This window comes from Leucoraja erinacea, chromosome 4, assembly GCF_028641065.1.
Source record: "Leucoraja erinacea ecotype New England chromosome 4, Leri_hhj_1, whole genome shotgun sequence".
NCBI lineage: Eukaryota > Metazoa > Chordata > Chondrichthyes > Rajiformes > Rajidae > Leucoraja > Leucoraja erinaceus.
The window spans coordinates 64995514-65009525 of NC_073380.1; the positions used below are offsets into that span (position 1 = coordinate 64995514).

General features: G+C 44.0%; 1 protein-coding gene across 1 annotated transcript in view; it reads left to right on the top strand.

Moving 5' to 3' along the window:
- LOC129696506 (ATP-binding cassette sub-family C member 9-like) overlaps positions 1-14012 on the top strand; it is an 85645-nt gene that overhangs the window by 46461 nt on the left and 25172 nt on the right. Inside the window, 3 exon segments of the mRNA XM_055634481.1 lie at positions 116-379; positions 1148-1209; positions 12548-12710. Coding sequence (XP_055490456.1) covers positions 116-379; positions 1148-1209; positions 12548-12710 — 489 coding nt within the window.

The following is a 14012-nucleotide window of genomic DNA, read 5'->3' on the forward strand; positions in this document are numbered from 1 at the left end:
TGCCAGACCCCAAACATAATGACAGCTTTGCAGTCAGTATCAGCAGTAGAATAAAAGGGGGGAAATAGTGAAAAGCTTTAATATATGATTTTCATCAACTTTTGTTCATTTTTAGGTTGGGAGTGGAAAATCATCCCTTATCTCTGCCATATTAGGAGAAATGATCCGTGTATCTGGTCATGTAGTATGGCGATCAACTGATCAACCTGTGGCATATTCGGCACAAACAGCATGGTTGAGAAATGCCTCTCTACAGGATAACATTGTGTTTGGAGAAAGCTTTGACGAAGAACGTTTTCAGACCGTGATTGAGGCCTGTGCACTTCAACCTGATATTGCCATTTTACCAGCAGGGCAGCTGACAGAAATTGGAGAGAAAGTAAGTGCATGGAAATATTTATGGCAGCTTCCTTTAGGGTTTCTGGGTGCAAGGCTGTAGGGCTCATCTTAAAGGAGGGAGGAATACCAGTGAAGTGGAAACGTTTAAAAAGTGAATTTGAGAATTTAGGTGTTGAAGACACAGCCAACTGTGATGTAGGAATTAAACACTGCCCAAATTGGTGGGGCTTATGTTAGAGTTTGTAGGTCAGGAGGAGATTAAAGAAATATGTAAAGAAGGGGCAGTCAGAATAATAGTGTACTTACAAGATCTGAAGCTTGAGTTAAATATGACATCAATATTCAGCCTTGGATAGTTGTCAGAGAGAAAGATAGAGTAGATGCGGAGATGATGGGAAAAATATGGGAAAAATATTTTTGTTCATATAGCACGGATTCAGGCCTTTCGGCCCAACTTGTCTATGCTGCCCAAGAGGTCCCATCTATGTTAGTCACACCTGCCCATGTTTGTACATGTTCAAATATCTTTTAACTGTTGTTATAGCACTTGCCTCAACTAACTCCTCTGGTAGCTTATTCCATATACCTACCACCCTCTGTGTTGAAAAAGTTGAACCTCAGGTTCTTATTAAATATTCATCCCTTCAGGTGTTCTCCGCCTGAAACATCACCTATTCCTTTTCTCTTGAGATGCTGCCTGATCTGATGAGTTACTCCAGCTTTTTGTGTCTATCTTTGGTGCACACCAACATCTGCAGTTCCTTCCTACACTTCTAAAGTTTTTGCCATGATTTTTTTTTATCCCCAGGGGATTAACCTGAGCGGTGGGCAGAAACAGCGTGTTAGCATTGCACGAGCACTCTATTCAAGGTATGGATTTTCGTTTTGTATTTTAATGAGTTTGGTAGAATAGGAAGACACTTGTTATTTGATAAAAGGGTTATTTCTAAGTGGGACAATGTGATTAAGAAGAAGCAGCTGTTTTTACAAGTGGTGCAAACATAATGTTATCAATAGTTAAAAGGAAAGAAAATTGGTGATGTTGGACATTCAATTTTTAGACCAATGTAGCTGCCCCTTCTGGTTGGGTTCAAATTCTAGAATAGAGTGTAAATCAATGATGGATCTATTTTATTGCAGAAACACCCAAAGTGCCCATGAGTTGTGCCACTGGCACTGGTCTTGAAACTTAATGCAGGCCTTTCGATTAATAGGGCTTGCCCCTAGTTAGATCATTGATTAGATTAGATTACATTAGATTTTAGATTAGATTCCTTTATTGTCATTCAGACCTTTCGGTCTGAACGGAATTTCGTTGCCTGCAGTCATACATATAATAATAAACAACAAAGACACAATAAACACAAATTAACATCCACCACAGTGAGTTCACCTGGCACCTCCTCACTGTGTTGGAGGCAAAAGTCTTAAAGTCTTTGTCTCTTCCCTCCTTGTTCTCCCTCTGCGTTGAGGCGATTGCTTTGGCATCCTGGACGCACATCTCAAGGTCATCTTCATCGGTTGACCATCGAGTTGAGTATTCTCAGTTGCGCACTCTTTGTTGTAGAGCCAGAGTATGGCTGGAGATGCGCAGCTGGGGATGGTGGGATTATAGGAAAGACACTGTGGAAGATGCAGATGCTGAGAACTTCCTGCACTCTCACACTCTGATGACTTGGTCCTGTCGGCAACCTTCAAAGTTAACACAGGCCCTTTTGGTCAAAGCACACCAGCTGGTTCTATCCTGGGCCAAAATCTCCAGCTCTCTTGCAGAATGTGTTTGAGGCTATCTTTGATACAACTTTTGTAGATCTCCCTGGTTCTGGTGTCCCTGTGCAAGAACTCCATAAAGGAGCTGACATGGCTTATGGGAGTTGTCCATGCAGATTAAGCAGCCTGTCCAACACAACTGTGCCCTCAGGATTGTGGCCTCTTTCCTGACTAGATCAGGACTGTCCAGAACTTGAGTAAGATGCAAAGTACTGGAATAACTCAGTGGGTCAGGGAGCATCTCTGGAGGAAAGGTGATGTTTCGGGTCAAGATCCTTCTTCACAGGCTGAAGAAGGGTCCCAACCCAAAACGTTGCCTGTCCTTCCATTCAGAGATACTGCCTGACCCACTGAGTTACTCCAGCACTTTATGTTTTACTCGAGATTCCAATATCTGCAGTTCCTTGTATCTCCTGTCTAGAAGTTCTAAGTTGGCCATCTTGTCCTGCCAGCTGATGCCCATGAGTGACCTATGAGATTTCATGTGGAATACATCAACTATTTGATATGTTTCCAAAAAACATCCATACAAAAGGCTTGTGAGGATGACTGCTTTGTACACATTAATTTTAGTTGACAGCTTGATGTTTCTATGATTTATTACAGAAGAGTGCAGGCAACCAAGCGACAAACTTGTGTTGCTGATTATTGCCGCTATTTTTATGTTGAGAGTGACATCAGAACATGATGCTTCCCTGGTACTTGAAGTGATTGACTGTCTCAGCTCAGTGCCATTGATGCTTATGTTGAAAGGATGCACTGTAGAGTCTGGAGCAGATTGGTGCAGGACCTTTGTCTTGTTGAGTCTGATCACAAGGCTTCGGCAGGTGTGGCATCAGTGACTTGAAGGTCAAACTTTGAGTGAGCCATAAGGCAACAGTCATCAGCAAACTGTGCCTCTAAGATCAGTCTCTCAAGTGTCATGGTCCTTGCCTTCAGTCTTTGGAAGTCAAATCATGAACTGTTTGCTGATGCCTGCAAACTGGTTGAAAAGGACTGGAGCAAATACACAGGCCTGTTTCAATTTTAGCATCTCAAATCTTGTGGCATACCCTAATGGCCCTGTCTCACGGTGCGAGTCCACCCACGAGTGATCCCGAGTGAAAGAAAAAAACACACTCATGGTTGTCTACGAGATTCCAAGTTTATGTTCATGAGTTTAAACGAGTTCCCACGTGTATGTCTAAGTTTGCCGTTTATTTTGAGTTAAAGATAGAATTCTGCGCGGGTTACTCCGTATCTATTGATATGACCTACAAAGGGAAAATGCGCACCATCCAGTGCCAGTTCGTTTCTCTCTGTTTCATATACGTGGGAATTCCCTCAGTATGGTCATTCAGCGGGATAGGCAGCATCTCTGGAGAGAAGGAATGGGTGACAGGATGACGTTTCCAAAATTCTGCTGGGTTTTTGAGTTACTCCAGCATCGTGTGTTCCCTTTTTGTCAACCAGCATCTGCCCTTTCTCGTGTAGGACATTATTTGTATCCATGATTGTCGCTCCCTTAAGTTTCCCAGGGGGTCGGGACGGGACTGGAGTTGGGAGGGAAAGGTGGGGAGTGGGGGGGGGGGTGACTTAGTATATGGGAGTCAAGTGTAGGAAAGGTGTACTGACTGTGGGCAGACACTTTGGTAGTGATTGCCCACCACTCAAAAGCCGCTGTGTCTCCCTGTCCCTGGGATAGCAGGGGGCGATCAAACAGCACAATACCCACCTCCCCCTCCACGCCAACATGAAGGGCAACGATCCCAAGGCTTTAGCTTCAGAAACAGCGGGCAGGCGACAATCACCCGCCATAACGCGAGAGAAATCATGCACAATTGTAGGCTCCTTTGCACATCGGTGTTTCTGTCTTTCTCCATCTCATTGTTGGCCCTGTCTGTAGCAATGTTACAAAATTTTGAGATTTTAAAAATCAAGTCTGCAATGTATCCCATCAGATAAAGCATAAAAATATGTTTAATTTGACACCTAATTCATATCTCAAGTATTTACAAAGTTATGGCCATTTTCATACTCGGAAATTAGCATCTTGTTTCCTATTGATTTTCTATGGGACATAACAAAAAAGCTGTGATCGTGGACAGTCAAAAGCCCATAACTTTCTTAAAAATTAAGAGAACTGAATGAAATTTTCAGTTATCATAGATTGAAGCATTCTGAAACAAATATAAAATAATCTTACTTGGATGACCTGAAATTAAAGCATATAATTAGTTAGTTACCTAATTGTAGCTAATTCCAAACTTCAATTACTAGATCTAAACATCTATCCATTTCTTAATAAATGATTAACATTTTTAAATAGCCTAAGTGTCCAAATAATATTCACAAACAATTCACAATAAAACATGATTTTTAAATCTCATTTACATTAATTCATAGGCCAAATGGAAGGAATTTAGTGTTTAATTGCTGTAAATTAAAGTCCATTTAAATCGGTTTTCTAGTGGGATCCTGTGAATGCGCTGGTTTAGAACGTTCACATTGCGCTAGATTTGTGCCCTCAAATGCCCAGAAAAATACTGCGGGATATAATGGGCTCAAAATTAGCTACTCGCAACATTAAACTTTGTATAAAGGGATCTTAAGAAGCCCTTTTTAACGTAAAAATAAACAGCCTACCTTCTGTTTTCCCCTGTATGAGATCTGGCCCGTTGTCGGCGGTCGGGGGTTTAGAGGTTAATTTTTAACCTACTATAACAATTAAATAAAGCCCTTAAAACTAATAATAGCTCAAGCGAGGGAATCTTCCAGCGATTTTTCGTTAATAATTAACTAGGCTGAAAAAACTCGATTTGAACAGCCTAGGGAAAATCGCGTTTTAAACCCGCCCCCCTCTAAACGGCGCCAAAATCGCGCACACGGGCTGGGACAGATTTTCAGCGACGCTTCAGGTATGTTTTGCAACATACCTACTGTCTGTCACCACCCCCACCCCTCTGCTTCCCGGCCATGTGTGTGACCCCTTCCCTCCCCTCTCCAGCTCCCAGCCCATTGCACCGGTCAGTGCCAGTCGCCCTGTGGGAGGTGCTCGGGGGCTTTCTTCCAGCGTGGCCCCAGACCGGGGGGGGGGGGGGGGGTGGGGGGAGTCAGCGGGCACGCCAGCTCTGCCACACTGTGGGCCGCCACCAACCAAGCCATCCGTCCACGTCCACACGCTCGGTAGAACAGGAGCTGAGACTGGGAACTGTACCGCCCTTGCCCCCTCCCTCTGCAACTGCAAACAACCCCACTCTCCTGCTCACCTAACCCGCCCATCCCTTCTCTCTGGGTATTGAAGGCGCTTCTGGTCTGCAGTGTGCAATAGTCACCAAAATACGCTGCATCTTTAGAAAAGAAAAATACAAAACATGTCAATCCCACTGGATAGGCCTTAGTCATGGTGCTGTACAACACGGAAACAGGTCCATCAGCCCAGCTTGGCCGTGCTGTCCAAGTTGGCGTCTTGGGGTAGTCCTATTTGCCTGCATGTGGCCCATAGCCCTCTAAACCCTTCCCATCCATTTATCTGTCGTTAATAACTTCAAGAAAATTCCTGCTTCAGTTTCCTGTGTCCAACTCAGAGAGAGTCTCCCCCCTTTCCAGGGTTAATCGCTCCACTGTTTATAATGCTCTCTGCATTATGAAGTCCTCGACAGTGAACCCCATGGGCAATCACTACCAAGGTGTCTGCCCACACAGTCAGTACACTTGTCTCCCGTACTAATTCACCCCAACCTCCTCCCCCCCCACTCCCCTTCCCCCCCCCCCACCTTTCCCACCCAACTCCAGTCCCGTCCCAACCCCCTGGGAAACTGAAGGGAATGACAATCAACTGCCACAGATACAAATAATGTCATACACAAGAAAGGGCAGATGCTGGTTGACAAAAAGTGAACACACGGTGCTGGAGTAACACAAAGACGCAGCAGAAATTTGGAAACGTCATCCCGTCACCCATTCCTTCTCTCTAAAGATGCTGCCTGCCCGCTGAGTTAAAGAGTGCCCACGGTAGACTCACGAGTCACTACGGTAAACTCACGGGCTACTACGTTCTTACAACGAGTTTAAATGTTTCAAATTTTAACTTCATGAGTAAATTTGACTCGTGGAAATCATTAAACATGTTTAAAGTTTTTCAAGAGTTAACAAGTTTCCCGGGTACCTGCCGTTAGCGCCACGAGTCGCTAAGTTGCGTCCACGAGTTCTGACGTTCCCGCTACGTTAATTGTACATGATTACCACGAGTTTAATTTGTTTTAAACTCGGGGTCACTCGTGGGTCGACTCGCACCGTGAGACAGGGGTTTTACCTTCCAGCTTCTGGTTTATGAAATTCATCCAGAATCTTGAGGTCAGCTGCTTTGAAGAGTTCAACAGGAAGACCATACATCCCCAGTTCCTTGTCAGAACTGGTCTGACATTGTTTTCTTTGACATCATCCAGAGTTGGGATTAGGTCAGGGTCATCCAGAGTTGGATGATAACATGATAGCATGACTGGAAGATTGTTTGCTTAACAGAAAAAGGAGAGTAGGCATAAACACATCCTTTTCTCTTTGACAAAATGCAAGGAGAGTCAACAATGTTTTATTGTCATAGGTCCCAGATAGAACAATGCAATTCTTACTTGCAGCAGCACAACTGAATATGTAAACTGTATGTTTGTAATATATGAATGTAATATAAACCGTAAAGATGTAATATATGAATGGAATCCACAGGGATTGGTGATAGGGCAGCAATACTTTGCATTTTATCTACTTGGATGCAGGAACTGAAATTATAGTTGCTAACTTTGCTGATAACTCTTGTACAGCCTTGAAATTAAGTTGTGAAAAGGAAGTAAGGATGGTACAGGGGTCTACAGTTGTATCAAGCCAATAATCAGAGAACTGACAAATGAAATATAATCCAATTAAATGTGTAAACATCTATTTTGGCAGAAGAAAATAGAGAAGAATATCTAGATGATAAGAGTTTGCAGAGCTCTCAGGTGCAGAGGTCAGGAGTCAAGAGTGTTTTATTGCCATACGTCCCTGACAGAACAAAGCAATTCTTAAGGGCCTGTCCCACTGTACGAGGTAATTCAAGAGTTCTCCTGAGTTTCCCCTGATTCGAACTCGGAGAATTACGGTAATAGCTGCTCGTAGGTACTCGGGGCTCTCGTGGACAATTTTCAACATGTTGAAAAAAATTCACGAGCTTTCCACGTTTCCCGAGTACATGCCATTAGCTTTACGAGCCGCTAAGAGAAGTCCTGAGCTCCGACGTACCCGCTACGTACATTCTGCGTATTTACCACGAGTTAGATTTTTTTTTTAAAACTCGTGAGAACTCTTGGGTAAACTCGTATAGTGGGACAGACCCTTAACTTGCAGCAGCACAACCGAATATGATTTAGCAAAAGGCAAATATGTAACAGAGAAATGCAGATACTGCAAATAAATAAGAAAGTTGGGAGAATGTTTTGGTTCATTGCTAAGAGCATTGAATACAAAAGTATTGGTGAGATCCCAACTGGAGTACAGTGCACAAGACTTTGCTTCCTTATTTAAGGATTGATGTTAAAGTGTTGGGAAAAGTTCAGAGAAGATTTACTCAACTATTGCTTGGAATTGGTGGATTGTAGTGCGAGGAAACGTTGAACCAGCTTGCATCTACTGGAGTTTAGAAAAGTGAATGCTAGTGCTGTGGAGAGATATTTCTACTTGTGGGGAAATGAGCAATTGTCCGTTAAGACAGATGAGGCTAGATGTTCTGCCTGAGAGTTGTGAAATAGTCTCAAAGCAGATTAGATTCAGAATAGATCAATAGATTTGTGATAAACAGAAAGACTATCAGGGATAAGAGGGAATGTGGAGTTGAGGTTACATCAAAGAAGCTGTGATCTCATCCTCGGAGCAGGCTGGAGGAACTGCTTGGCCAATTCCTATTCTGAATTTGTCTGTTCAAGTGTAAGTCGGGCAAGGGTTTGAGAAGAAAACAAAGTTAACATTTTATCTATCCTGAAATAAATCTGTTTGAAGTTGCGGAGGGAAGGTTTGGAGAGAACAGGGTGGAGGGCAGGTGAGAACTATGATGAAAATAGCTAAAGGAATGAAGTCAAGTGAATAACAAAAGATTTGGCAGGGCAAGTTTGAAATTGGAGGTAGATTGTCGATTTTGAGAAACCTACTGACAAGATGGCAATCAAAAGGTAAAAGTTCAATATATTTGATTAAAATGTAGGAGGAGGTGAAGTGAATTAATTTCCACACATTTATGGAGTGTTCTGCTTAAATAGGTGGTGAAAATAACTTAAGAAATAAAGTAGGACATATAATGAAAATTAAGCTTTTTAAATGGTGGATAAAAACAGGAAGATTGGCTGCACCAACAATTCAATAGGTTTTAAATGGCAGTGAATTAAAGAAGATTTTATTAACATGATATGTTAAAGTTCTATCCGCGCTATCAGACAACAAAACACATTTGTTGAAGTATATAACAATTACTCTTTATTACGCATGCGGGAGTGGGAGAGCAACCCAGAGTATGGTTTGCATACTCCTTGTCCCTCGCGGTCCCACTCAATTATTCTATGCACGGGCAGTATTTTTATGCACGAATAGTCACGGGTCCAGCTAATCACACAATCAGCACATTTCTGCACTGGACCTTATTGTCTAGAACAGACTTGTTTTTCTCTGCATTTTTCTACTTGGTATTGGGCCTCTTCCCTTTTTAGTCACAACACCTTTTGCAGTTCTGCAAAACCTCCTTTTATTAATTAGCTAGCAATTGTAAGTAAGTAAAGCAGGCTCATGCCTGTCACGTACACATTAACACTTAAACCCCCATCCTCTTCTACATTCCACCTTGTTGATCTTTGTGATCAACATTTATATTATAGTAAGAAAGGATTTTAATATTTTCTTTCATTAATCAGTTGCAAAAATGGAGGCATGCATGTCTGATTATAATTTGGTTTGTACCCGTCCTTGGGCTCGCAAAGGAATACCTTCTTCAGCATGCATAGAGATATGGGTATAAACCCAACATTCTAATCAGATAAGGAAGCCTGTTTTTCTTTCACCTGCGAGCACTGTGTTGTTGTTGGTGGACCGATTTGCTTGCAGTCCGTCAAGTGTATCCAACAAGGATGATCTTCGACCTTAACTGCAGTGGGGGTAGTTAGGAGCACCTGGAACAGTGCTTTCCACCGTGGTCTTCCGATCCCAATTTTGGACGAGGACGTAGTCACCCGGCCACACCATCCGTCCTTCAGCGGTGTCAGTCGTCGCCCTTTGTGTTTCATGAACCTGGGAGTACAAGACTGATAGTGCATTTGTTAATTGCTGCACATAACTTATTAGTGCTGAGAGCTTGCAGGTTGAAGCTAACCCCTACACTACGGTCTTCTCCCCAAGGAGTCCACAACAGCCTTCTGTACATTATTTCGGCCGGCGTTTGTTTAGTAGCTCCGTGTGGGGTCACCCTCATTTCAAAGAGGGCCAAGGGAAGTACCTTTATCCCATTCAGTCCAGTCTCCTCCATCAGCTTTGCTAGTTTAAACTTCAGGGTCCCATTTGCCCTTTCAACATGCCGGCAGCTTGTGGATGGTAGACACAATGGAATTGTTGTTTAATGCAAAACTTTTGGCAGGCCTCTTCATTTATTTTTGCTATAAAATGGGGACCATTGTCGGAGCTGGTAGTTGTAGGCAATCCGAACTGGGGAATAATTTCCCTTAGAATGATTCTCACCGTGGTTTCGGCTGTAGCATTTACAGTTTACAGAGCTTATGTCCATCGCTAAATATATCCCCAATTACCAAACAATACTTATAGCACTCGATGTAATTAAGGAGGACTGGCAGGAAGGCCTCAGGTACACAAACTTGTCCAAGAGGGGTGAGCCAATGATCGGTGTGGGAATCTATGGCATATCCCTCTCATTTCCATAAATCATGTTGCACAGCAGAGGTGTCCCTCTGCATAGCCCTGACCTCTCCCAAATCTGGCAAGGCAGTTCTATTCACAAGGATCTGTGGGCCTACAGGGGTCTGTGCGGCTGTCTATGCTGGGTGTCGGCAGAGACATTGCCCTGGGAGACCGGATCAGAGGAGCCAATATGGACGCTGCCGCTGCCAATTAATTATTGCCGGGTGGGCGAGAAGGACAAGTGCCTGCAGCAAGTTGCGGATGTAAACAACATTCTTAATGTGGGTGCCAGAGGAGGTGAGGAACCCGCGATGCTGCCACAGTGCCCCAAAATCGTGGGCAACGGCAAAAGTGTATCGGGAATCGGTGTAGATATTCAACTGGTGAGCATTTTCACGGAGCATGCTCGGGTGAGGGCGAAGAGTTCTGCCTGTTGTGTGGAGAGAGGTTACTGGAAAGCGGCAGCCTCAATGACCGAGGTCATATTTTGGACTATGGTATATTCGGATTGTCGTCGTTCGGTGTTCGAGAAAAGAGATGAACCATGTGGCACCGGCCTCCGGGGGGGGGCGTACAGCAAGTCCTCGCGTGTGGTGGTCAACAGTTGATTACGCCGAAGGCAATCATGCGGTGGCCCCACCTGATGATCCGGTGGAGAAGTGAGGAAGGCGAACAGGTTGATGGTGGTGCACTTGTGGAAGGTAAAGTAGGGATTAGCCAAGAGGGTGACCTCATAGCATCCCAGTCGGGCCTGTGTTAGGTACCTTGTTTGTCCGGTGGTAAGGAGTGCCACAATGAAATGCTGGGTTTAAACCTGGACATGCTGATGGACAGTGATGTTGGCTGTTGTACTGATGGCAGCGTTAAGTCCAGGGAGAATCTGGGTGCAGGGAAGAAATCCTAGAGCCACAGGATCAAATTTCATCAAGTTGTAAGAGACAGGACGCTGAACGTCGCCGTGGTACTGCATGAGGACTGCGGACGCACAGTCATCCAACATAGTAACGCAGAGCTGGAAAGGTCGGTCGTACAGAGGTCGTCCCACCACCGATGCAGTGCACAGAATGCGGTGACCTGTTCTGCAGAAAGGATGAACTGGTGGAGGCCAAGGGGGGGAAGAGTAGTTTGGTGTAAAGTGCAACGTTGGGAATCCATTGGCGACAAAAGTTCACAAAGCCCAGAAACGCTTGCATCTGTTTAGGAGTGTAGAGAGTCGCATGGGCAATGATGGGGTCAATCCGTGTAGATGTCAAGGCTCTTTCATTTGCACTGAGAAATATGCCCAGGAACGTAACTTGCAACTGCCCCTGGACAACTTTGCTTTTGGGTAGTACGTATCCCGAACAGCGGAGCGCCTTTAACTGTACCTTCGCGTCCTCACGGTTCTCTCTGGGGCCTATGTTGGCCAGGAGGAGATCGTCAACATATTGTATCACCACGGAGCCATGGGGTAATCGGAGAGTTGTCAGCTGGCCACTCAGAATCTTGGAAAAGATGGTGAGCGAATAGATGTACCCCTGGGGTATTCGTGTCCAGGTGTATTGTTGCCCCTCGTAGGTGAAGGCGAAAAATTATTGGCTATCCAGGGGCAGGGGAACGGCGAAAAAGGTGTGGTATTTGGCATTGCTCTCTCGGGGTAGTTCCGGATTCACCCTTAGGCTGGAGTCGCTTATTGGTTTTAGCCCTTTCAGCCACTGACTTAACTACTTCCCCTCCAAACACTTATGCTCTTTCTCTTTATTCTTCTGGGTCTGAATCTTGGGACGGACACTTCAGTTTCAGCTTCTCCCGGTCCGTCCTCAGTTTTTCCAGGTCTGACAACGTTCTCCGCTCCTTTGGGGGATGTGTTCCGTATCACAGCTTTAGCTTGGTTCTGCAGATTGACCAGCTCTCCTTCCTTGTTGCTGAGTGTGTCTCACAACTCCCATAGTTCCCGGAGTGATCCATCCAGGTGATGCTTGCTGCTCTTGTATGTCATGCCACCATCCTCCTCTACAGATAAAGTAGTAAATTTTCTTTGATGAGCATTGTTGTTTCACAGGTTTGATAACAGTAAAATAAAGAATGACATGTCTTCAGCTTAGTTTTGAGACAGCGCGGAAACAGGCCCTTTGGCTCACCGAATCCGCGCCGACCAGCGATTTCCCCCCCCCCCCCCCCATGCTAACACTATCCTACACACACTACAGACAATTTACAATTGTACCAAGTCGATTAGCCAACAAACCTGTACGTCTTTGGAGTGTGGGAGGAATTTGAAGCCGAATGTTTCTTACTCTTCCGTTGTTCTACTTTGGGACAGGTACTTGAGCAAAGCCTGGGGATCAAAATTAATAAAGTGTGATAAACAATTGAGCAAGATATGTTGCTTAAGATTTATTTTAAATGTGAAAGTACTTGCCACAAATGCATTTGGAAAAAATAATCAAATTGTTTTCTGAACCCATTTGAATCTTGAATTATGTCAAAATTTGAAACTTTACTCTCCTAAGTTGCCTCAACATTTAGTTATTCTATCTCATCTTTACCTTAGGTGCCCTTTCGTAATATTGGATGACCCTTTATCATCCTTGGATGTACATGTGGGAAATCAGGTTTTCCACCAAGGGATCTTGGGGATTTTAAAGAAAGAAGGCAGAACTGCTATCATTGTAACACACAAACCGGGGCTGGAATATGTTGAGGAAGTTGACTATGTAAGCATAATATCTTGATGAAATTATTTTACTTTAAGACATTAATGTTCATTTTGATGACTGCTGATTCCTGTTGTGTTATCATAGAGTATATTCAATTAATTAATTCCATTTGGACTGTGCTGTAGATTGATTAGATTATTTCACCTCCTTTTAATTATGTTTACGTTCGGCGGATCTTCTAGGTCCTGAAAACCAAAGATCCTATAGGATCTTTGCTGAAAACTCCAATGAGCCAATCAAAATGGCCAGTCAGCGAAGGAGATTGCCTTCGACTGCCTGTAAGTAAATAGCGACCCCAAAAACGAATAAGGACTTTATCTCACAATTTGGTGACCTTATCGCTAGCTTGTTGCCCAAATTTGACCGGATCCTGATTCTTGGTGACTTTAACATTCATGTCTGCTGTCCCACGAAGCCTCTTGTGAGTGAATTTATGAACCTGGTTGAGTCCTTCAATCTGTTTCTACTCACCACTGGACCCATGCACAAGCTTGGCCATACACTAGACCTAGTGCTTTCGTCTGGTCTCCCAACTTGTAACACAGATATTATTGATGCCTGTCTGTCTGATCATAGTGCTATTATATTCAATATATCTCTGCCTTTCTCTCCCTCAAAATCCCATCTCCCTGCTCGCTACTCCCGCTAGATTAACTCCACGATGGCCAGTAAGTTCTCTCAGGCTCTCATAGCCGCCCCCGTCATCTGCACTATTGAGGCGTCTACCCTCCATCTCAGCACCGACAACCTAATTTCTCTATTCAATACTACTTGCTCTTCCATCCTGGATTCTGTTGCTCCTCTTAAAACGAAAAAGCCTAAGACTAAAGGCGAGCCGTGGCTCAATGACACCACCAGAGCCCAAAGAAGAGAATGCAGAAAATCAGAACGGAAGTACAAATCTGATAAGCTTCACATTTTCTTTGAACTCCTGAAAAACAATCTTCACAAATACCAGGAAGCGGAAAAATCTGCAAGAACAAAATACTTTTCCACCCTTATCTCCAAAAACGCTCATAGGTCCTTTTTAGCACCATCTCCTCCATCATCTGTCCTGCCCCCAGCACCAGTCCCCTGCTAAGTGCAAGGAATTTACTACATTTTTCACCAGCAAGGTAAAGAACATAAGAACGAATATTTCCACTCCCTCCCATGACCTGGCTGTCTCATTGGTCTGTTCTTCAAAATTAGATTGTTTCCAACCCGTTACTCTACCCTCCCTTGTAAAACTGATCACCACCATGAAAACCTACTACCTGTCCCCACGACACTGTCCCCTCTGCCCTCCTAAAGGACATC